The sequence below is a fragment of the Sphaeramia orbicularis genome, chromosome 13 (assembly GCF_902148855.1).
Source record: "Sphaeramia orbicularis chromosome 13, fSphaOr1.1, whole genome shotgun sequence".
NCBI classification, from domain to species: Eukaryota; Metazoa; Chordata; class Actinopteri; order Kurtiformes; family Apogonidae; genus Sphaeramia; species Sphaeramia orbicularis.
In genome coordinates, this window is record NC_043969.1 from 37,873,820 (window position 1) to 37,896,440 (window position 22,621).

At 35.7% G+C, this 22,621-nt stretch overlaps 1 protein-coding gene across 1 annotated transcript in view; it reads left to right on the forward strand.

Annotated features, from left to right (window-relative positions):
• prcp (prolylcarboxypeptidase (angiotensinase C)) overlaps nucleotides 1-22,621 on the forward strand; it is a 33,621-nt gene that overhangs the window by 6,986 nt on the left and 4,014 nt on the right. The window contains exons 2-8 of the mRNA XM_030153146.1: nucleotides 4,483-4,623; nucleotides 4,707-4,808; nucleotides 5,777-5,958; nucleotides 10,481-10,638; nucleotides 14,740-14,912; nucleotides 18,563-18,730; nucleotides 18,849-19,036. Of these exons, the coding sequence (XP_030009006.1) occupies nucleotides 4,483-4,623; nucleotides 4,707-4,808; nucleotides 5,777-5,958; nucleotides 10,481-10,638; nucleotides 14,740-14,912; nucleotides 18,563-18,730; nucleotides 18,849-19,036 (1,112 nt within the window). The remainder of the gene's footprint in view (nucleotides 1-4,482; nucleotides 4,624-4,706; nucleotides 4,809-5,776; nucleotides 5,959-10,480; nucleotides 10,639-14,739; nucleotides 14,913-18,562; nucleotides 18,731-18,848; nucleotides 19,037-22,621) is intronic.

The following is a 22,621-nucleotide window of genomic DNA, read 5'->3' on the forward strand; positions in this document are numbered from 1 at the left end:
AAAGCGCTGCCAAGCACTAAGGAGTCGAGGGCTGAATGAACACATTGAGGCCCCCGAATCTTTTTGCTGTCATTGGCTCATAAAATTGCTGCCTCCTTTGTGTCCACCAAGGAGGGTAGTGAGCAAAGAGGAGAAGGAGGAGGGGGAAAAAAAAAAACAAAACAAAAACATTTTGTATTAAGAGCTGGGGCTGTTTCAAGGCTCGGATAACTCCGCCGCGGCGCTCGGCCTCATGGGTCGTCTTCTTTGTGAAGATGCTGGTTTCTTTTTTTGCCTTTGTTTAATGAAGAATACAGGAAATATGGTTAAAAGGGGAAGATACCCCAGAATCCCTGAGGTTTGATGAAAGGATATCTGAGAACTCATCTAAAGTGGAACTAATGCGGCACCCCTTAAACCGGCTCCAGCATTTTTTTAAAAATACAAATTGGGGCTAATTACCTTAAAATCCAGCCTCAGAACTGTCATCTCACAACAGTACAGCAGGCGCAGGGCCAGATATCTGCTGCCCAGACCAGAACCAACCAGTGTCCACCAGTTTTTAACATCACATACTCATTACCATGCATTATGTTTCCACAGAACATAGTTTTATGACACAGAACAAAATTTTAGTTAGTTACTGTAACAGCTGGGCAATAGGGCCAAAAATTAAATCAGATTTTTTTTTTTTTCTAAATATGCATTGATATATTAGAAAACCATTTAGTTAAGTACATGATATCCATAATATCAAGTGAATTTTATCCTTTTTAGGGCAAACTCATGTTCATACATTTTTAGTAAAGCATAAACTTATGACATATATACAGTACTGTGCAATTGTCTTATTCCACATTTAGCTTTGTTGATTTTTTTAGGGTTGAAATGGTCATGCACATATATTTCTCATCCTCTTTTCTTCAGATACAACAAGAAAATACATGCACAGCCTCAAAAGACATTACTAAAAACTGAACTAAACGGGTCGTAAAGGTTAAAGTCGCTATTTATTGCGATCTCTGACCCCATGACAAGAAGCAGCACAAACAATTAGAAACATCTGACATGTGTTGAAGGAAACCTGGTATAAAACATCAGCACATTAATGACGTAAATCTCATATTGTCTGAACAAAAGGGTTAAAGATTTGTTAAGTGCAAAGGGAGGTCACACTAGATACTATGACTTTGGTTTATAGAAGCAGTTTTTTCCCTGAAACTTTTGTTTTTCCTGCAGTACATACTTCACATTTATCCACATTGGATCTTAATACAGAGACTGAGAAATGCATTATGTGTGGTCATTAAAACTTTATTAAACCAACAAACCAAATGTTAGACTAGGACTTTCGCACAGTACTGTATATATCTCTTTAGTGTCAGGTACAGTTTTATGTACATTTATAAACACACATCACATTAACGCTATTCAACATTTATCTGCAGTGTTAAGACATAAGGAAATATAGATTATTTATGTTTTGTATCCATTGTTTTGCATCTACATGAGCTGAAGATAAAACACGATTCACAAATATTCTGTATTTATTAAAACTCTATGTGATATTCAATTGGAGAAACAAACAATTCATATATAACAAGAAATAAAAAGGCTTTATTTTTATTTATTTATGTATTTATTTGCACACATTAACAAATCAAACATTTGGACAAGCAAAGAAACAGATTGTGCAGGTGAGGTCAGAAAACCCCATGGGGCTTATAAAATTAATCTCACCTCATTACAACATTAGCAAAAACAAAGACAATAGAAATAAAACAATAATAGAATAAGTTGCTAAATGGCTTCCAGGTTTTGTTGAGTGAGAAATATCTCCAGACGTATAATCTCCATTTTGTGATTTAGGATTTTTTTCCGAAGGCAAAACCTCGATTAATTCCAGACACTGCCCAGCCGTAGTTATTATATTTTTTGGGGGGTTTTCTATCCTTCATATTATTGTGAATACATCATCTCAAAAACACACCCTCAGACCCAAAATAACAGTTTAATATCTTGTGGCTACCCGGATTTATAGAAACATATCACGAATCGCCATATCATGGACATTTTCATTGCCTTTTCTGATCAGTGTTTAATTAAGTGCTTGAAAAGAGGTCAAGACACGCACATCCAGTTACTAAAAGGTGTGCAGGATCCCAAAGAAACAGTGGATGAAAGAATCAGATAAGGTCCGCACAACCTGTGAGCTCCAAAAAAGTTTTATTCACCATAAGTAGTGACGTTTCAGGCCACAGCCCTTCATCAGACATGAGACAGATCCTGATACACAGCTGTTTATATAGAGTACTAATTACAAAATCATGTGACAGGTGATGCAAATCATGTTATCAGTACCTTTTAAATAAGAATAAATGTCTTTAAATACATAATTCAAATTAATATAAATACACTGAGTTCATGCAAATGCATACAAACACAATGATCAAATTACTCCAAATTCATGCAAGCTCGTAAACACAGCGATCAAGCCGCTCTAAATCAAAGCAAATTCATACTAATACAATGATCAAGTTTGTTTAAATTCATGCCAGTTCATTTAACTACCATGATCAAGTTACTTTAAATGCATATCAATTAGATAAACTAGTCTCTTTAAGTTTGTGGAAGTTCATAGCTACGTTAAAAGTTACTGTTAACATGATTTGCATCACCTGTCACATGATTTTGATTTAAGTGCTTCCCACTGATGCTGCTATCAAGAACAGTTATCTTTGACTTCCTATCAGTAGAAGTTGTTTAACATTAGCAACAAATAAAAACAAAGACATTAGAAAGGAACTAATATCAGTCAAAAAGAGAAAAGCACCTGTGTGATTCTGCTGCAACGGAACAAGATATTCTATTTCAGTTTGTGAGATAAAATGGTGATGTGATGAAATTTGATATGTTATCGAATGTCACAGTGGTGTGATGTTCTACCTGTTATTCAACTCTGCGCTTCTCTGTTTAAATGGTCATGTCGCAGCATGTTTCTCACATTTTAGTAGTGACAACTTTCATGTTACCATAACACACACTAAACACCTTTCATTAAACCCCTCCAGGTTCTTCAATACGTACTATATATTAGAGCTATGGAGATAATTATCCCACCACTCTTGTGATGTTGCAATACATTTTCTGCCTCTTCCTGTGTGAATCTCAGTGGAATCAGACTACAAATCTTCTGGAGGTTTTAATAAACACCAGCTTCTCTCTCTCTCTCTCTCTCTCTCTCTCTCTCTCTTTCTTTATATATATATATATATATATATATATATATATATATATATATATATATATATATATATATATTTACAGGGGTTGGACAAAATAATGGAAACACCTTCACCTCAAGATGATAATGCCCCAATCCATACAGCTAGAATTGTTAAAGAATGGCATGAGGGACATTCTAATGAAGTTGAGCATCTCGTATGGCCGGCACAGTCCCCAGACCTCAACATTATTGAGCATTTATGGTCAGTTTTAGAGATTCAGGTAAGACGTCGATTTCCACCGCCATCGTCTCTAGAAGAGTTGGAGGGTATTCTAACTGAAGAATGGCTTAAAATTCCTTTGGAAACAATTCACAAGTTGTATGAATCAATACCTCAGAGAATTGAGGCTGTAATTGCCGCAAAAGGCGGACCTACACCATATTAAATTATATTTTGTTGATTTTTTAAGGTGTTTCCATTATTTTGTCCAACCCCTGTGTGTGTGTGTGTGTGTGTGTGTGTGTGTGTGTGTGTATATATATATATATATATATATATATATATATATACAGTTGTCGAAAAAATGATTAGACCACCCCTTGTTTTCTTCAATTTCTTGTTCATTTTAATGCCTGGTTCAACTAAAGGTACATTTGTTTGGACAAATATAATGATAACAACAAAAATAGCTCATAATAGTTTAATTTCAGAGCTGATATCTATCCATTTTCCATGGTTTTCTTGATAATAACCAAAATCACTTCAGTTCTTCCATCAATATCTATGGCATTGTACTGACAAAAACAGTGCTTTTAGGCATTCCATGTTTTGTTTATGTAGACCACAGGGAAATGTTTTAAAATGCATAATTCCATAAAAAAAAGCAAAATATCACTCCTTTAATCAACATTAATACCACTTTACTTGTCAGTGATCAGAATTTTATAGCTGATCGGTGTAAACTACTTTGTATTGTCTTAATTTTTTGGTCATTCAGTGCAAAATTTCTGTGTTTTATTCATAATATGTTTGGTTATTATCATATTTCATGATGTCTGTTGTAAATTGCAGTAATTATTTCACCACTGTGATGAATTTCACACAAAATCATCACTGCTGTATTGAATTTCTACAGATAAAATCCCAGTTGGTCTCTTCCCAAAGCTGTATTTGAGTCTGGACAGACATTTGACTTATTACTGGATGTGTTGGAATGCCTTGAATTCAGAATAATATTCACTCATCTCTGCTGTTTTGTTGTTTTTCTCTGTTACAGATTGATCATTTTGGATTCCTCGAGGATGGCACTTTCAAGCAGCGCTACCTCGTCTCTGACAAACACTGGCATCAGTCCGGTGGTCCGATCCTGTTCTACACCGGCAATGAAGGCGACATTACCTGGTTCTGCAACAACACTGTAAATGCCAAGCTGTTACCTTGTATTTCCATGACTCATGATCCTTCAGACTCGTTCAACACCTGCTGTTGTCTTCTCTTCAGGGCTTCATGTGGGAAATTGCAGAGGAGTTGGGCGCCATGCTGGTTTTTGCAGAACATCGTTACTATGGAGAGTCCCTGCCATTTGGGCAAGAGTCTTACAGTGTGAGTGAATAAGTAGTGTTACAAATGGAGCAGATCGTAGCCACAGTTTGGGTGTTAAAACAGCTCAGCAAAATGAAGCTTATCATTCAGCACCAACAAATCACTTTGCATGTATTATTTGTGACATAATACTAGTTTACCATGGGAAATATTGTGATTTATCTCAATTTGAGTAATTTATTTTGTTTTTTATTTAACCCATAAAGACCCAGTGCTATTTTAGTGGCAGTTCCAAAATATTTTTTTCCTCTATATTTAACTTTTTTTATGTGATTTATTGCCATTTATTATTATGACACTATCCTCTGTATTTTGTGTTTTTTTTTTCCTTCAGTGAACATCAGGTATTTTCCTATATTTACTTTACAAATTATGTGGCTGTTCATAAAAGCTCAGATTTAAGTTGATTGTTATGATATCTAAAACTGAAGAAAAAGGGACTTTTTCAGCAAAATATATAATAAACTGAACATAAACCAAGTGTCCCCATCCACTGTCATTGATCCAACTCCATGGGTTTTACTGGTGACTCAATCAACATTTACAAACATTACTATTTGCTCACTTATCAGATTGATTATTAAAAGATGTGTGTTTTTTCAGCTTTATCATAAAAACTCAACTTAAAAAATTACCCAAAAATTCTAGCACCTTCCATTGTATGTTTTACACATTACGTGTTTTGGAACTGACACAAACTGATTCCGACTTCTTAAATGTGAATATTTCCTGGACTCAGTCCTCCTCTATGATGGTTAAACGAAATATATTTGAAGTTTTGAGCCAAACAAGACATTTGAGGGTGACATGATGGGCTTTGAGAAACAGTGATTGTCAATTTTCTGACATTTACGGACCAAACAATTCATTAAAACAGTAATCATAATAAAAGGAATTAATCAAGAATGAAACTAATCCTTATCTGCTGTCTTAAATAATAACCTCTGACGTTTGTCTTTCGCATTCAGGACAGCAAACACCTGAACTACCTGACCTCAGAACAGGCCCTGGCGGACTTTGCGGTTCTGATTCAGAACATGAAGAACATGGTACCTGGAGCTCAGAACAGTCCTGTCATCGCTGTCGGAGGCTCCTATGGAGGGATGCTCGCAGCCTGGTTCCGGATGAAGTATCCCAGTGTAGTAGTTGGGTAAGTGTAGTTCTGTAAACCTATAAGTTAGATTCTTCTTCTTCTTTTTCTTCTTCTTTTTTTTCTTTTTCTTTTTTTTCTTCTTCTTCTTCTCACACTTATTGCACAGTCATCATATCATACTTACTTGAAATATAAGTGATTATTTTACATAGTTGTAGTTAATTGTGTTCATTCACCTGTATATTAAGTTAGTGATAGAAATAACATATTTTATCATTATTTTCTCATAGTTTGTTCTCATCTGACTGTTGCTCTTTTAATGACAGTATCTTGTTGCATCTCATTTTTTCTCCACGAACATTATTTATGTTTATTTAGAGCTATCCGTATTTAAGTTATATCATATCTTCACAAATTTTTTTTAAATTTTTTTTTTATTTAAGACCTTTTTGGCCATTATAAATTTTTTACCTTTATTTTGCAACTAGTTGAGTATTTCAGTGATGGGCTTTTTGTATCATCATGTTATGTTATGTTATGTTATGTTATGCCTCAAATTTTATTAACAAAAGGAAAACAAAAATGTAATTAATTTTAAATGTATCAAAACTATATCAATAATCAAACATCTCTTCTGCTTATTCTCCTTCTTCTTGTTTTTGCTGTTCTTCTAATTCTCCTTTTTCTTTTCCTTCTTCTTCATAAGGTGTATGTGCATAATTAAACTATTATTAGACTTTTGGAATGGACGTGTAAAGTTAGTAGGATAGACAAAAACATTCCAGTTATTTGAATGATAATTAATCATCAGTTCAGATTTCACTATGAACCCTAATATGTACCAGATCTAATTTATTACACACTTGTGGTGAATTTAAAAGCCCTGTCCGTTGGAGGAGTTTATAAAAGAGAAAAGAGAAAGTAAATGAAAAGAAAAACAAACTAATTTACTAATACAGTACAGGTAATAGACACTATAATTGATTCAGATTTGTTGTGAGAACCAGTGTTGTTTCTGTTTTAGTCTTATTTTAACAGCTCTATTAACACATTCAAATTGTGTTGTTCTTTTTACTCGGCTGCTAAATGGCTCCATTGTTTTGCTTCTATAACAGAAATCATCTAAAGATTCGGTATTGAAATGTGACAGCTTCTATTGTGTTCCGTGTACTGACTTCACCGGAAACAAATACATCAAGTAGAGAAGGAACACGTATATGGAACAGATGAGACAAAAGGAACGTCCTCCACCTGGATTTAAATGAGTAAATAAATGAGAATATTACTGCAGCCATTAACATGTTTCAGCTCCAGTAGATCATTTAACCCATAGACCTAAACATCCACCGGTGACCAAAATCATCTACTGATATAAACTGTTTAATACCTGTTGATCAAACTAATCCTATCAATACATGTAAATAATTGGTGTAAAATACAGTTTGTCATCTTTTCATGGTCATCACATATGACCCATTTGGACGTTCAGAGGCTCTGTAGTTACCGTGGAAACACCATCATCTTGAACATTGATTCACCAGTAAAACCCATGGAGTTGGATCAATGACAGCGGATGGACACACTTGTTTTTCCATTCAGTTAATGATATCTTGGCTGAAAAAGTCACTGTTTCTTCAGTTTTCTCTCCTTCTGATATAATAACCCTCAACTATAATCTGAGCTTTAATGAACATCTACACAATTAAGAATTAAATATAGGAAAATACCTGATTTTCATTGAAAAAAACCCCACAAATACAGAATAGAATATAATAAATGGTGGTAACTCATTTAAAAATGGTTAAATAGATAGAAAAATTCATTTGGGAACTGACACAAAAGTAACAGTAGGTTTTAATGGGTTAAACTTAACTGATCTAGTGAGTAGCTTCAGTTTGATGTTGAGCATAGAGATTGATCAGGATCAGATTGTTCAAGACACATGGATTTGTCAGACCAGAACCCCATTGAGAGTCTTTGGGATGAGCTGGAGAAAACTTTCAGTATTAGTCTGACTCTCCATCATCTATACAAGATCTGAGACAAAAATTAATGCAACTTGGATGAAAATAAATGTTGTGACATTTATTGTGACACTGCATAAGCATTGTGTGATAAACGATACCGTAGTGAATGCGTCCTGTAATCAAAGCTGAAGGAGGTCCAATGAAATATTGTTGTATTGTGTGTGGGTCTTTAACTAAACACTTCAGGGTTATTTTGTGTGTCTAAGATGTTACAGAAATTATAGGTCAGTGTTTTGTGTACATACTTTTTATTGTCTGGTTATAAAGTGATTTTGTGGGTTTTATAATTTGTTGTGAAATGATACAGTGAAAAAGGCGTTGGGACATAGTATAGAGCTTAAGTCCCGCCCCTTCCTGTTTGTCCCGCAGGACCTAACTTGGGGAAAAACATGACATATAATCAATGGTGAGAAACATAGTTTTTTGATCTTGGTTGAATGGTCCTACCATTTTCACATATGACTACTCATTCATTCATTCATTCAATGATCCATTCATTTTCCAAACTTTGTAGGGGAGGGGGGCAGCCACCATTCCATCAGTGTTGCCGTGGTAATGCTACGTGGCTCTTGTAGCAGTGTACACATGCTTTACATCCACGAACATCAGCCAAAAGTTCAACAAAACAGAAAACAACTCAAATACTTAAATGGAAAAATATCCAAAACAAACATTCTGACACCAGTGTATATCATAAATAATTTAATAACATAAAAGTTCAAAGTGACAAACTTTGCAGCGCTAAGCAAATAGTAATAATAACTTTATTTATATAGCACTGTTTAAAAACTGAGTTTACAAAGTGCTTTGACAGACAAAGCAGAAGGGCAGAACAGCAGGATGCCCAGGAGTCAAAATAACAAGAGAGCCAAACATGAGGACAGAATTAAGCTGAAATTGAAATAAAACAAGACGCAAGCAAAGACACTGAAAACATAGAAAAACAACACAACAAAGTAAAAGAGATAAGAACAGCAAACTAGAAAAACACAACACTCTGAATAAATTTAAATATATTGTGCAGATGTATAATTTCTCTACTCCTAAAACTTACTGAATGAGCCAAAAAAGAGAAAAAACAAAGGTCACATTATGAATTTGGTCTTACCTTCGCTGACCATAACTTGGTTTTATATGAATTAAGCTTCTGCTTTTGGCTGACCCACTGTTTGTGTTACATTGAAATGATTCCGACTAGAAACAAATGACCCAGAATTTAAGAGGTTATTCCTCAGGAGGGTGGTGGGGCCTATCTTGACCACCAACGGGCAAAGGTGGGGTACACCCTGGACATGGTGTTAGTTCTTTGCAGGGTGGTATAATTGTTGTCAGTTTGGGATTTTTATGAGCCAGGAAAGTTGCAGTTAATGGCAAAGATAGTAAAAAATATTAAATTTTGTGTTAAACAGCTGAATAGCCTGTATATTTCATCACATGCATTAACACGTCGCCAACACTAAAACAGCTGCTGCCATGACACATTTTGTCTTAATTTTTGAGAGCGAAGTGAAAAAGTATTAAAAGATGTGAAAATTAATACAACTCTGGTCATGTTGAAGCTGCAGAGACAGATTATAGACTGAGACAATTACAATGATGTGTCCTCCATGATGAAAGTGTAGTTGACACCTTTTCACAGTCTGATACTTCTGAAGTTTTACCACAAACTTCAGCTGTCTTGAACTGTAAAATTATGCTTTAACCCTTTAGAGGGCACTCATTGAAATACTCTGATATTCAAATTTTCAACCTTAGTGTGTTGATGGAGAACAAGACTTTATTACTTTTGTGAAATTTTTCACATTTTTTCATTGTTATGTAGAAAATTAAGGTCAATTAAGTTACAATATTTGGTTCCTTGCCCATAAAAATCCAATAAGTATAAAAATAAAAAACAAGAAAAACACATGTAAGGTGAAAGGAACATGTATTTTAGAACATTAGAACAAATTTTTTAGAACAGGTGTGTCAAACTCATTTTTTTCAGGGGCCACATTCAGTCTAGTTTGTTCTCAAATGGACTGGAACAGTAAAATAACATAATAACCTATAAATAATGACAACTCCAAACTTTTCCTCTTCATTTTAGAGCAAAAAAACCCATTAAATTCTACAAATATTTACATTTACAAAGTGTCCAAGGAAAAAAGATGTGAATAAACCTGAAAATATTGACATTTATTAAGAAAAGTAAGTGCGTGTTACAATTCGTGCGAGGGGTGGGGTTTATTGTGCCTGGCACCACTTGTTGTTATGATTGTTCTAATTCTAAGTCAGAATTACCCACATAAAGACTAGTCATCTTTGAATAGGAGAAGAGGACAAATCTGTCAGCTTTTAATTAGAGGCATGAGATGTTCCTTCTCTTTTTGTTTCGTTTTTTTGCTCCGAGACACTTGAGAAATATCACAGTCTCTGTATTTAAATTAAAATTCTTTTGACTTCTATACAGCTTTTATAATTAGCAGACTTTTACGCAGGGTAATGGATATGCTGCTTGTGTCATTTTGAGTAATAAAGTGGAACTGGTTTTGCTTCTCTTTGCATTTCAGAGCTCTGGCATCCTCAGCTCCAATATGGCAGTTCCCTGGTATGGTGCCATGTGGTGCCTTCTACAAAATCGTAACACAGGACTTTGCCAAAAGCGGCCATAACTGTGATGCGAACATCAGAAAGTCATGGAAAGCAATTAATAATATTTCCTCTACTGGTAAGTTGATGTTATCTGTTATAGGGATGAGAAATGTGACATAATGTGACTCAGACTGCTGACTGTGTTTCAATAAGTTAAGGACGTCTCATCGATTTTTGCAAGAGAGTCTTTTGGATTATGATCTACATTTAATAATGGGCACAGCTGCCGACTAAAGCCTGAAACTAGACAGCTGCTTCTAAAACATGCAGTTCTACTGGAGATTAAGTCTGGTGGCGATCCAAAGGGGACAGATTGAAAGACCGAATGTGTGCATCCATAAAATTTATAACCTGCATAAGTCCGACAGTTTAAGCGCTTAGTATTCCAGTCAGAGCAGAATAAGAGAGTGTGCACTTAATCTTTACAAGAATCCCTGCTACCTTTTTCATCTTTCAGCCCAAGAAAGATATCCTGGGCAAAATGGCACAAGGGATGAATCTGTCTCTGTGTTTATAAGTGAGTCTTAAAATACAGGGTGATAATGACCAAATAAAATGAATAAATATAGTATTTCATACGTTGTTAAATGTTGAATATTAGTGTGCATGAACTGAGGTGGAAGTACGAGTGCAGATACTTGTGTGAAAGTAGTATCGATTCAGCTTCTGTACTCAAGTAAAAGTGAAAAAGTACAGACTCTGAAATATCTTTGAAATATAAAAGTTTCCATCAGATATTTATGTAGGAACGTATTCTAAATGCAGAGAATATGAAGGTTCAAATCAGTTTCAAACGGAAGCAACAGAATTTGAAACGTTACTACATATTTTCTCTGGGATTCAGTTCCTCTTTCTTGTCTGTTTTGTCCTTCACATTATTTTCATTTTGTCGCATTTATAGTACATGATTTCCACTGATGGATACACCAGAGGGTCTGTTTTGTGTCTTATTGGCCCATCTCATCATGCTGTGATAAGCTGTGATATACAAAATCAATGATTCCCCTCAAATGCTGTAAATGCGCTCAATGTAATATTTCTACTTTAACCCTGTAAAGCCTGAATCATTGACAGAAAATTCCAGTCCTTTGAAACTGGGGTTTTTATTGGTACTTCTGAAAAACTAAAAAAAAAAAAAAATGTTTTCAAATATCAAATTTTATGTGTGAGTTTAAATTTTGTATCATATTTGATACATCGGGTCTCAATGCTGAAATATTATTAGTTTTGAACTAACAAAAATATAATGTAACACAAAATGGTAAATTCTTTTCAAAATTGCCAAAGTTCTGCCTCCTTCTTCATTAATGACAATCTTGTAGTGTCACTGGAAAGGCCTCTGGTGAACGAATTCCTCCCCCCTGGTGGATTATCTGTGTATTGCATGTATCTAATTGTATACATCAAGTTTTTCCAGAAAAACAATGTCACACTGATCATGTAGAGCAGGGGTGTCAAACTCATTTTAGTTCAGGGGCCACATTCAGCTAAAGTTGATCTGCAGTGGGCCGAACCAGTGAAATAGTAACATAATAATATATAAATAATGTCAACTCCAAACTTTTCTCTATATTTTAGAGCGAAAAAAGTAAATCTGCATTCCGAAAAGGTTTACATCTACAAACTATCCTTTCAAAAGATGTGAATAACATGAACAAACTGAAAAAATAAGTGTAATTTTCACAATATTCTGCCTCAGTTTATCATTTCCACATGTACATTATAACTTACAGATCACAGTGAATCTACAAATACACAAAACATTTAATAACAGGCAGAATATTGTTAAAATTGCACTTACTTCTCTTAAGACATTTCAGGTTGTTCATATTTGTTCAGGTTATTCACATTTTTTGTTTTGGTGTGTATACATGAAAATATTTACATTTATAAAGAGAAAAAATTGGATTTGTCATTATTTACATGTTCTTATGATAGTATTTTACTGGTCTGACCCACTTGAGATTGAATTGGTCTGAATGTGGAACCTGAACTAAAAGGATTGTTCATATCTTAGTGTAATTTTTGCATTACACAAATTCATCCAAGGGGCCAGACTGGACCCTTTGGCGGGCTGGATTTGGCCCCCGGGCCGCATGTTTGACACCTGTGATGTAGAGGGCTTCTAAACTCATGTATCAAATATGATACTTTGGCGTTATAGGGTTAAAATATATGAAAATGACCTAAAATGGTCACTAGAGTGTTTAGAATAAAAGCTCTGGGGTTGTATTATTATAGAGATATGAACTGAATTTATTTACAGCAACCAGCCAGGGGATTTATGTGACCACTAGAGGGAGTAGTGAGTCACTCTGTTGGTCTGTCAACTATAAAAACTAACACCATGGAGTCTTTGACCAAAGCATCTGAAAGTGACCAGATGGAATGAGAACCAAAAAACTACTTTATAGAAGAGTCAAAGAAAAAGTGACCAAGTTGTGAAAGTTAGTAGTGGTGTTGTTTTTGCCACTGGGCACAGCGCTAAATGTTTGTTCGATTCCAAACAGATCTTTAGTTCAGCTATTGACAACACAAACCGTACAGAAAATGGAGGTGATTAGTGGTTTTACTGTGGCTGTTTTCACTCTAAAAAGAGAGCTAAGCTAACAGAGCTATTATGTAAACTATCAGCTGATGCAGCACTTAAAGATTATAAGACACAGGGTTACTTTGAGTGAATGTCATGAGGTTTAGTTTGAAGAAGAAAAGTTGATCCCATAATACAGATGTGTGGAATCAATGAGCTTTGTACTTTATTCAGTCAGTGACACAGCCTGTGGATAAATAGCATTGATTCACTGGTGGTGTTGGTCATAAATGTGTTCTGGTATGTGACTCCTCCTGCTGGTGAGAGTTTGGAATATTAATACTATATAGACCCACTTTAAAATTTAAGTAAAAAGCCTGAAAATGAAAGCAGATATTTGTATATTACAGACAAAAAGTTAAAGTGAAAATTTGTAAATACTAGCATCAAAGACAGATACTATACTCAATATTATTCCCTATATCCTTCTGTATAGATATTTGTATTTGCATGTAGATACTTCCCACGTCTGAAACTCATTATATACACCAGCTCAGCCCGTTTTATGCTGGTTCTGAGCTAAATGAGTGTTTGTTTTTGTATTGAACCTGTGATCCTTTGGAGTAGAGGTCACAAATGCTAATCAAACCTTTAATACCTTAGAGAAAATGACAACACGCATACATTTCGGTATAGTGTGATTGTGCTCAATATGCAGTCATGGAAAAAAATTATTTGACCATCAAGTCATCAAAAACAGTGATTATGCAATCAAGTACTAACTCCTGCGTCTATCATGTGGCTAAAACAGACAGAAAAGAAAACATGGAATGCCTAAATTCATGCATAAACCACCAAAAATGTCAGTGTGGTATAATAGTAAACAGTGGATGATAACCTGAAAAGGGATGACATTTTTAGTTAAACATGCTATTTGGTTTTAGATAATCTTATATTAGATTTGTTTAATAGTAAATTATATTAAGTCAAGTCAATTTAAAGATGGTTTAATGATAATGATGTTTCATGTTTACACTATTTGACATTCAGCATTACTCTGATTTTAAAACAGTGCTACTGTCATTTAAATTAGATGAAATCAACACATGTAGATTGTACTTTTTCACAAATCTGACTCACACATTTACAGTCGGGGAAAAAAATTAATAGACCATCAAAAGTCATCAGAAACAATGGTTATGCAATCAAGTACTAACTCCTGTGTGTATCATGTGACTAAAACACACAGAAAAGAAAACATGGAATGCCTAAAAGCACTGTTTTTGTCAGTACAATGCCATAGATATTGATGTAAGAACTGAAGTGATTTTGGTTATTATCAAGAAAACCATGGAAAATGGATAGATATCAGCTCTGAAATGGAACTATTATAAGCTATTTTTGTTGTTATCATTATATTTGTCCAAACAAATGTACCTTTAGTTGTACCAGGCATTAAAATGAACAGGAAACTGAAGAAAACAAGGGGTGGTCTAATAATTTTTTCCATGACTGTAAATGCTAATCTAACTGGTAATATCCTACAGAAAATGACAAGACTCATACATTTCAGTATAGTTTGATTGTGCTCAATAGAACAGTTTTAGTGATGAATTGACATTTATTCCTCTTTTCCCTTTTTTCAAGCATCTGGTCTTCAGTGGCTGTCGGAGGTGTTCAGTCTCTGCACTTCTCTTAAAAACAAAGCAGATGCAGCGGCGTTCAAGGCCTGGCTCCAGGAGACATGGGTGAATCTGGCGATGGTCGATTACCCATATGAGGCTAATTTTCTGGAGCCACTTCCTCGATGGCCGATCCAGGTACGAGCTAACGAAGACCCGCATCCTATTTCAGACCATGTTTTGTAAACGAAACGTGACAGTGGTTGATCCCTAACATGGGCCTAAAATAATTTCCCAAAATGAGGTCTACTCAGACCAATGGTTTCCTGTCAGTTTTATTTTATTGCGACTTTAAATCTTGTTTATCTTTGGTTAAGCGCCTGATTTGGCCTGACAGCCTGGCCTTAATTGGAATGAATGTGCGATTCAACCAGTTGTGCTACAAGTGTTTGTTGTGGTCTTCCAAGCTTTTGTTTACAACAGCTGTCAATTAACTTCATTAATATTCATAAGGATCTAGTTTCTTTTTACATTTTAAGTATTCTTTAGATGAGCAGCTACAAGTAATCCACTATTCTTTTTTTTCTCCCTCGTCCCAATGGTCTTTTCATTTGCACACTCCGTCAGATCTCTGAGGTGTTCCTCTTAGGACGCTCACATGGCACCACAGAAAGAGGACATTTGCCCAGTGTAGCTCCGGAGGCCTCTAAACAAAGCTCCACCACTCTCCTTTCAAGGGGACTGTAACAAATACTTCACCAGACACTTGATACGAAAAAGAATCTGGCATTCGCCTTGCAAAAAAAACGAAAAAAAAAACACAACATGCATGCATTTTTCTGCAATTTAACGTGAACCTATTTTGCTGTCAACACTCCAGATGCCCTTTGTTTTCATGTAAAGGAGCCTTTGACAGTACGGCGGCTGTTTTGCACAGGCTGATTGACTTGGGAGCAGTGTATTTCACCAGTCACCTCGGCGCGTCACGTGCATAAACCAAGCTCTGCTGTTGACCCTCGACTCCATTTCAACATCGCTCTGCAGCAGCGTCATACCCCAACTTTTTTTTCTTTTCATTTTTTGCTTGTGCGATACATTTTTTTGTTTGCTTATTTATTTTCTATTTAACCACTGAATAGATCCAGGTGCATTGTGTTAGGTGAAATAAACACTAAATGGCCATTTAAAGATTTTTGGCAACTCGTGTGTAATGTATGCGACCCCTATGGGTGGTTTAAGCGGTTTAGGCAGTGGGTGCAAAGAGGAGCTTTTTTAATGACAAAACTAATGTGATTATCTGAGTGAGTGTGAGAACGGGGTATTGAGGGCTTAGAGGAGGGAAATCTGTTGGCAGAGATGAATGTATAAGCCTAATCCTATCTGAAAAGTAAGGAGAAGATGCTTTGGAGCAATTGCAGTGTTTTTTTTTCACGGTATAAATCTTTGGTTGGACATGTCTGTGGCCCTCCTCATCCATCGACCACCAACTCCTCCCCGGTCTGCACACAAAGGCCTTAGTAACAGACTCCACACTAGCGCAGCTCCCCTCCAACCTCCAAACAAGAAAGCCCAGTTTTTTTTTTGTTTTTTTTTTCCTGCCTCACAAAGAGTCCAGAACAACAGCCAACTCCGCCGCTGCCACCATCCCAACATGCAGCGAAAATAAAACAAAAGCTAAAACTCAAATATTTATCATTCACACTAATGCTTCTGAGAAATCAACCAAACAAATTGGCAGCGAGGAAAAAAAAAAACTTCAGATTTTTCATTTGGATAAGTTGCTCGGAATAAATGGATGCTTTCTCGTCTCATGCCAAGATCAGAGCAATAAATTCAAGTTCATTCAATTTCATATGCAAATCAGGCGCCACCACTTTTTATGTGGAAAAACACTTTATGGGCCGCGAGAAAGCAAGTCTTGTAAACAGCTCAGAAGTTTAGGGAATTGGAAATTTATATCTTTCACTTTAAATGTTATTAAAGAAAATGTGTGAAGCACTTTACTTCTTTAGAGTAGGTGTAGTCATGAGAAACCTGGAAGAGGCAAGGAATTTGACTATACACCCATACACGATTAAAACACGTTACCGTGGCTTTGGGAAAATAAATCAACCCAGAAAGTTTTGGAAAGTTCATGGAAATTAGCTGCAGATGCCTGGATGCCAGAGTGTGTGGATCGTTCAAGGTTAAGTGAGAATAATCTGTACTGGTTAAAGGTTCATTCATGACACACACAAGTTTATGTTCTTATGTTAAACTGTATTTAAATTAAAGGTTGAAATAGCCACAATGACATCACCTGTTAGTTCACAGACTACAACTTTTATGCCTCAACCTTGTCTTTTGGTTGTTGCCATACTGGCTTTTTGGAGTTAGAAGTGACTGTATTTGGACAAAAAGATGGACAAAGCTAATGCTAAAAGCTAAGCTAATGCTAAATGCTAAACTACTAAAGTAGAAACATGGTAAAACTGTAAACCTCATGAAACCTTTCATATCAAATTCATTTATCTTGTTAGTGTAACATATTAACCACAACTAAAATCATGTCAAAGCCTTCTGTTAGTACTAAAATGTTAATAGTAGAAGGATATTTTACAAAATAACCACTGGAACATTTATTAGATGGTCTTAAGTGGACAAAGGAAGCGCGATGTCACCCACTGGATTCTGAACTATGAGTTTTGAAGCCACTAATTTGCGATTTCTCATTTTGGTGCCAGAAATGACCATATTTAGACAAAATGAGATGTAACTACGATAATCCGAGGGGTAAGATGTTAGCTATAATGCTAAGTGCTAGAATTATGACTCAGTAAAAGAAACTTAGTAAACAATAATAGTAATAATAATAATATTTGACAATCATTCAGCTATCTAACAACACAAAAAATAAATGAAGGATAAGTCAATGTTAGCATGTACTATAAAACATACATACATACATACATACAAAACACTGGACACTGACTAAATGTCTGCAGTGTACAAAACAATGAAAAAGCTTAACTTTGTTGCCTGTGATGTTCACAAGTTCAGCTCTTCATTTACTTAAAGAAAAGTAAAAGCCATCTCTGAGGCATTTAGGAAGCAAAGATAACAATTGAAACGAAACTGAACAATGCAATGATATTTATCCCAATAGAAAACTATATTATGACATTTCTCATTGTTGTTTTGTATCCTAGACCCCTTTTAGAAAACAAACACCTGAATTCAACGTCTCAGAATACTTTTGTCCATATACAGTCACAGAAAAAATTATTAGACCATCAAAAGTCATCAGAAACAATGGTTATGTAATCAAGTACTAACTCCTGTGTGTATCATGTGACTAAAACAGACAGAAAAGAAAACATGGAATGCCTAAAAGCACTGTTTTTGTCAGTACAATGCCATAGATATTGATGGAAGAACTGAAGTGGTTTTGGTTATTATCAAGAAAACCATGGAAAATGGATAGATATCAGCTCTGAAATTAAACTCCTGTGAGCTATTTTTGTTGTTATCATTATATTTGTCCAAACAAATTTAGTTGTACCAGGCATTAAAATGAACAAGAAATTGAAGAAAACAAGGGGTGGTCTAATAATTTTTTCCGTGACTGTAGTGTACATCGTGTTCTCACTGAATGACAGATAAACTAAACCACCAGAAGCTGTGCTGTAAAAACAATATATGATATATTTAATAGACAGAATAATAATCACATAATGAATAATTTAAAAAAAAATATTATAACAACTGTTGGACTATTCAAGAAATCATGATAAAAATCATAATAATCATAATAATCACAAACATGTTTTGGGTTTTTTTTGGCTAATGCGTGGTATTTATATTTTTAGGTGGTGTGCAAGTACCTCAGTTTTGATTCCCCGGTGTCGGACTACCAGCTGCTACACGGCGTCTCCCAAGCAGCTAAAGTCTACTACAACTACACCGGAAGCACCTCCTGTCTTAACATATCTCAGACGGCGACTGGCAGCCTGGGTGCCCTCGGCTGGTTTTACCAGGTACGCTAACACCCAGCACAACGATCGGTGTTGTCATGCTGAATAAATTGCCGCTCAGACATGTCGGCGTCCACCTTCACCTGTCAGACTGAATGTGTGTTTAATCCCTCATCCCCAGGCCTGCACTGAGATGGTGATGCCCATGTGCACAGACGGCGTGCAGGACATGTTTGAAGCAGATGAGTGGAACTTCCAGGCCTTCTCTGATGAGTGCAGCGCTATGTTCGGTGTCAGGCCTCGGGCTGAATGGGCAGGAACGGTGTACGGGGGGAAAGACATCGCCTCCCACAGCAACATCATCTTCAGGTAAACAGTGTTATTATCAGAGTGTCCGGGGGGTCCGAAAAAGTCTTGAATTTACAAATCTGCATTTAATACCTTAAAGGAGTGATATTTTGCTTTTTTAAATGGAATTATGCATTTTCAAACATTTCCCTGTGGTCTACATAAACTGTAAATGCTCTGCTTGGGTCTGAATTCTTCATTAATTCAACTCTACAGGTTCATCTTCAACCCTATTTCTGAGTAATGACACCAGAAAGGTTGTTTTGAGCGCTGGCCCTTTAAATGCAAATGACCCCACCCCTTCCAGGTTGTTGACTGTCCTCTCTGTCCCGTTCAGCCACTTGAGTTCATTAATACAACCAACGACTGAACATTTTAGGTAATCGGCTCCAAGTTTGGACATATTTTCAGTTTTTACTACAACTGTTGCTGCTGATAAATAATTATGGCGTCCTCGGAGAAATGTTCGTCGGAAGTCTTGACCTTATATGTGCAAATGTCGTGACGTAACTAGTTATAAAACGTAACAAATTAAGAAAGAATTAAAACAGGTTGTAGAAATCCACTTGATTTTTGCCGAAATGAATATAAAGATAGCTTTGCAGCACCTGGAGGGTTCAAATTCAAACTGTATGAACTATTAGGGTCCAAATACACAAATAAATGAACCAAAGACTAATAAAAGTGGGTTTAGTTAAATATGACCCCTTTAAGCTCTGTTGCCATGAACTTGTTGGCTGTATTGTGTTTAAATGTGTGTGTTAAATGTCTAAGCCGTGAAGACAGTAACGTTAGTCCAACCCGACAAATTATATAGTAATTATGAACCAATTGTTGCTAACTTTGCAGCCCCCGGTGAGAAATGACCCAGAACGGTGGGAATCTAAACGGTTGAAGTAATTTTCTTAAATTCTAGGAGTCACAAATTTTTGTCTGTATGGCTGTGAAATGGGCATTAAATTCTGGTCTAAGTAGTCTTAAAAAAGTCTTAACCAGAAAAGCACTCGGAGATTACAGACCTCCGCCAAGGCAGATCAGTGCCCCCCCCCCCCCCCCGATCACCACCAAAATTTAATCATTTGTTCCTTGTGCCAGTATCAACATTTCCTGAAATTTTCATCCAAATCCGTCCATATTTTTTTGAATTTTTTTATCTTGCACACGGACGGACAGACAGACAGACAGACAAATCAACGCCGGCAAAAACATAACCTCCTTGGCGGACGTAAAAAGTCTTAAATTCAACTTGTAGGAGCCCTGTATTGTAACGCCACAGGAGATGTACGGTTCAGGTCTGATCTAGTCCAACAGAAGGGCAGGTTTATCATTGTAAAGAGGTTGTGACATGCACATCCACCCGCTAAAAGGTGTGCAGGATCCCAAAAAAAACAGTGGATGAAAGAATTAGATAAGGTCCGCACAACCTGTGAGCTCCCAAAAAATTAATTAAGTTTTTTTGGGAGCTCACAGGTTTATCATTGTGTATTCATATAATTTAAGTAAAGAAACAGGTCATTTACAAGACAGGGGAGGTGGAAGTCATAAATTTACACAAAAATGAGACAGAATAAAGTGTGACTAAATCCTCATGAACTGTGACGGAAAATAAAAATGTGTCATTTAGCTACGAATCCCAGGCTCCTGTCATTGGTTCAGTGATATTCCTCCTTCACTGCATTCTCTGTTATACTTTAAAAATCATTAACAGAGATGAATGTTTAAGAGGTTTGGAAGATTATTCCATGACCACGGTGCATGGTAGGAGAATGCCGTTTTGCCAAAGTCTGTCAGAACTTGGCGAACGATCAAAAACAACAGCTCGAAGGCACATAGATGGTAACTACTAGAGCTAACAGAAAAAAGGGTGTTGAGTACTCTGGGAGTTTACCCAGCAGAGCTTTAGAGATGAACATAAACCAGTGTCGTCGTCTACGAATAGTCAGTGATGTCCAACTTACTAAACCATAGAGAATGCAGTGGTGAGTGAGAGATTTTACCTTTGAAATGAAACATAAAGAAGCATGATTCAGTTCAACATGATCTGAAGTGGGCGGGACCAATTCAATAAAAACATAATACTATAGAAATAATGTCAATTCTAAACTTTTGTCTGTTTTAGAGTGAAAAAAGTAAAATTACACAATCAAAATGTTTACTCTAGAAATCATCCTTTAAAAAAATGTGAATAATGTGAACAACTATGAACAAACTGAAATTAAGAAAAAAAGTGCAATTTTAACAATTTTATGCCTCAGTTTCTCATTTGCACATTTATGTGCATTATAACTTACAGATCACAGTGCATCTGCAAATACACAAAACAATTAGCAGGCAGAATATGGTTAAAATTGCACTTCTTTTGAGACATTTCAGGTTATTCACATTTTTTGTGACCAGATAGTTTGTAAATGTAAATATTTTATGTTTATGTTTATGCATTTGGCAGACGCTTTTTTCCAAAGTGATTTACAGGGAAAAACCAATCAAATCACTCAATTAATCAAATTTTATTTATATAGTGCCAGATCACAACAAAAAAGTTATCTCATGACCCTTTATATATACAGGGTGTCCCATAAGTCTCCATACATAGGAGACATAATACATATGGTTCTAACATGTATTTCTTTATATTTCTTCTTTATAGTTCTTCAGCAGTGGAGGATGCGCATTGAAATGTGTTCCAGACAAAATGGCAGTCATATAGAGCATATTATAGAAATAAAAATGGTTTATGTCAAGAAACGTTTATTTTTCCTATGTATGGAGACTTATAGGACACCCTGTAGAGTTGGTCAAAACCAGACTCTAAGCCAATTTACAGAAACCCAACAGAATCCTCCAGGAGCAAACACTTATTTTATATTTTCATGTAATTTGACATTTTTTACATTAAAATTAAGAGAAAAAATTTGGAGATGTCATTATTTATAGGTTATTCTGATAGTATTTTACTGTTCTGACCCCACTGAGATCAAATTGGGCTGAATGTGGTCCCTGAATGAAAATGATTAAAATCTTCAGTGTAATTTTTACATTTCACAAATTTATCCCATGGGTTGGATTGGACCCTCTGGCGGGCCGGTTTTGGCCTGCGGGTTGTATGTTTGACACCCGTTCTCTGCAGTATATCACCATATTCAATCACAGACAGAAAGGTGTCTTCCAGAAGTTTTATCTTTCTGAAAAATGTGAAACAGGATTAATTTCTAGAATAAAAGCTGTCAATTTGAGTTTCTTAACTAGATTAGAAATATGAACTTAAAGGAGAGCTGTTCATCAGTCCATATCGCCAAGTCCTTGTAGGAGGTCACGCTTTCAGTTATAATGGCATTAAATACATTTGCAAATAGAAGTGTCCAGGGTGGGGAAGCAAAATTTACAATATTTTGAGGCAGGGATTGAAAGACAGTGTATGACCAATTAGTTTATTGAAAGTCATGAGAATTTATTTGCCACAAGAAAATTGACATAATAGAAAATGTTTTTATTCTATGTGTCCTCCTTCTTTCTCAATAACTGCCTTCACACGCTTCCTGAAACTTGCCCAAGTGTTCCTCAAATATTCAGGTGACAACTTCTCCCATTCTTCTTTAATAGTATCTT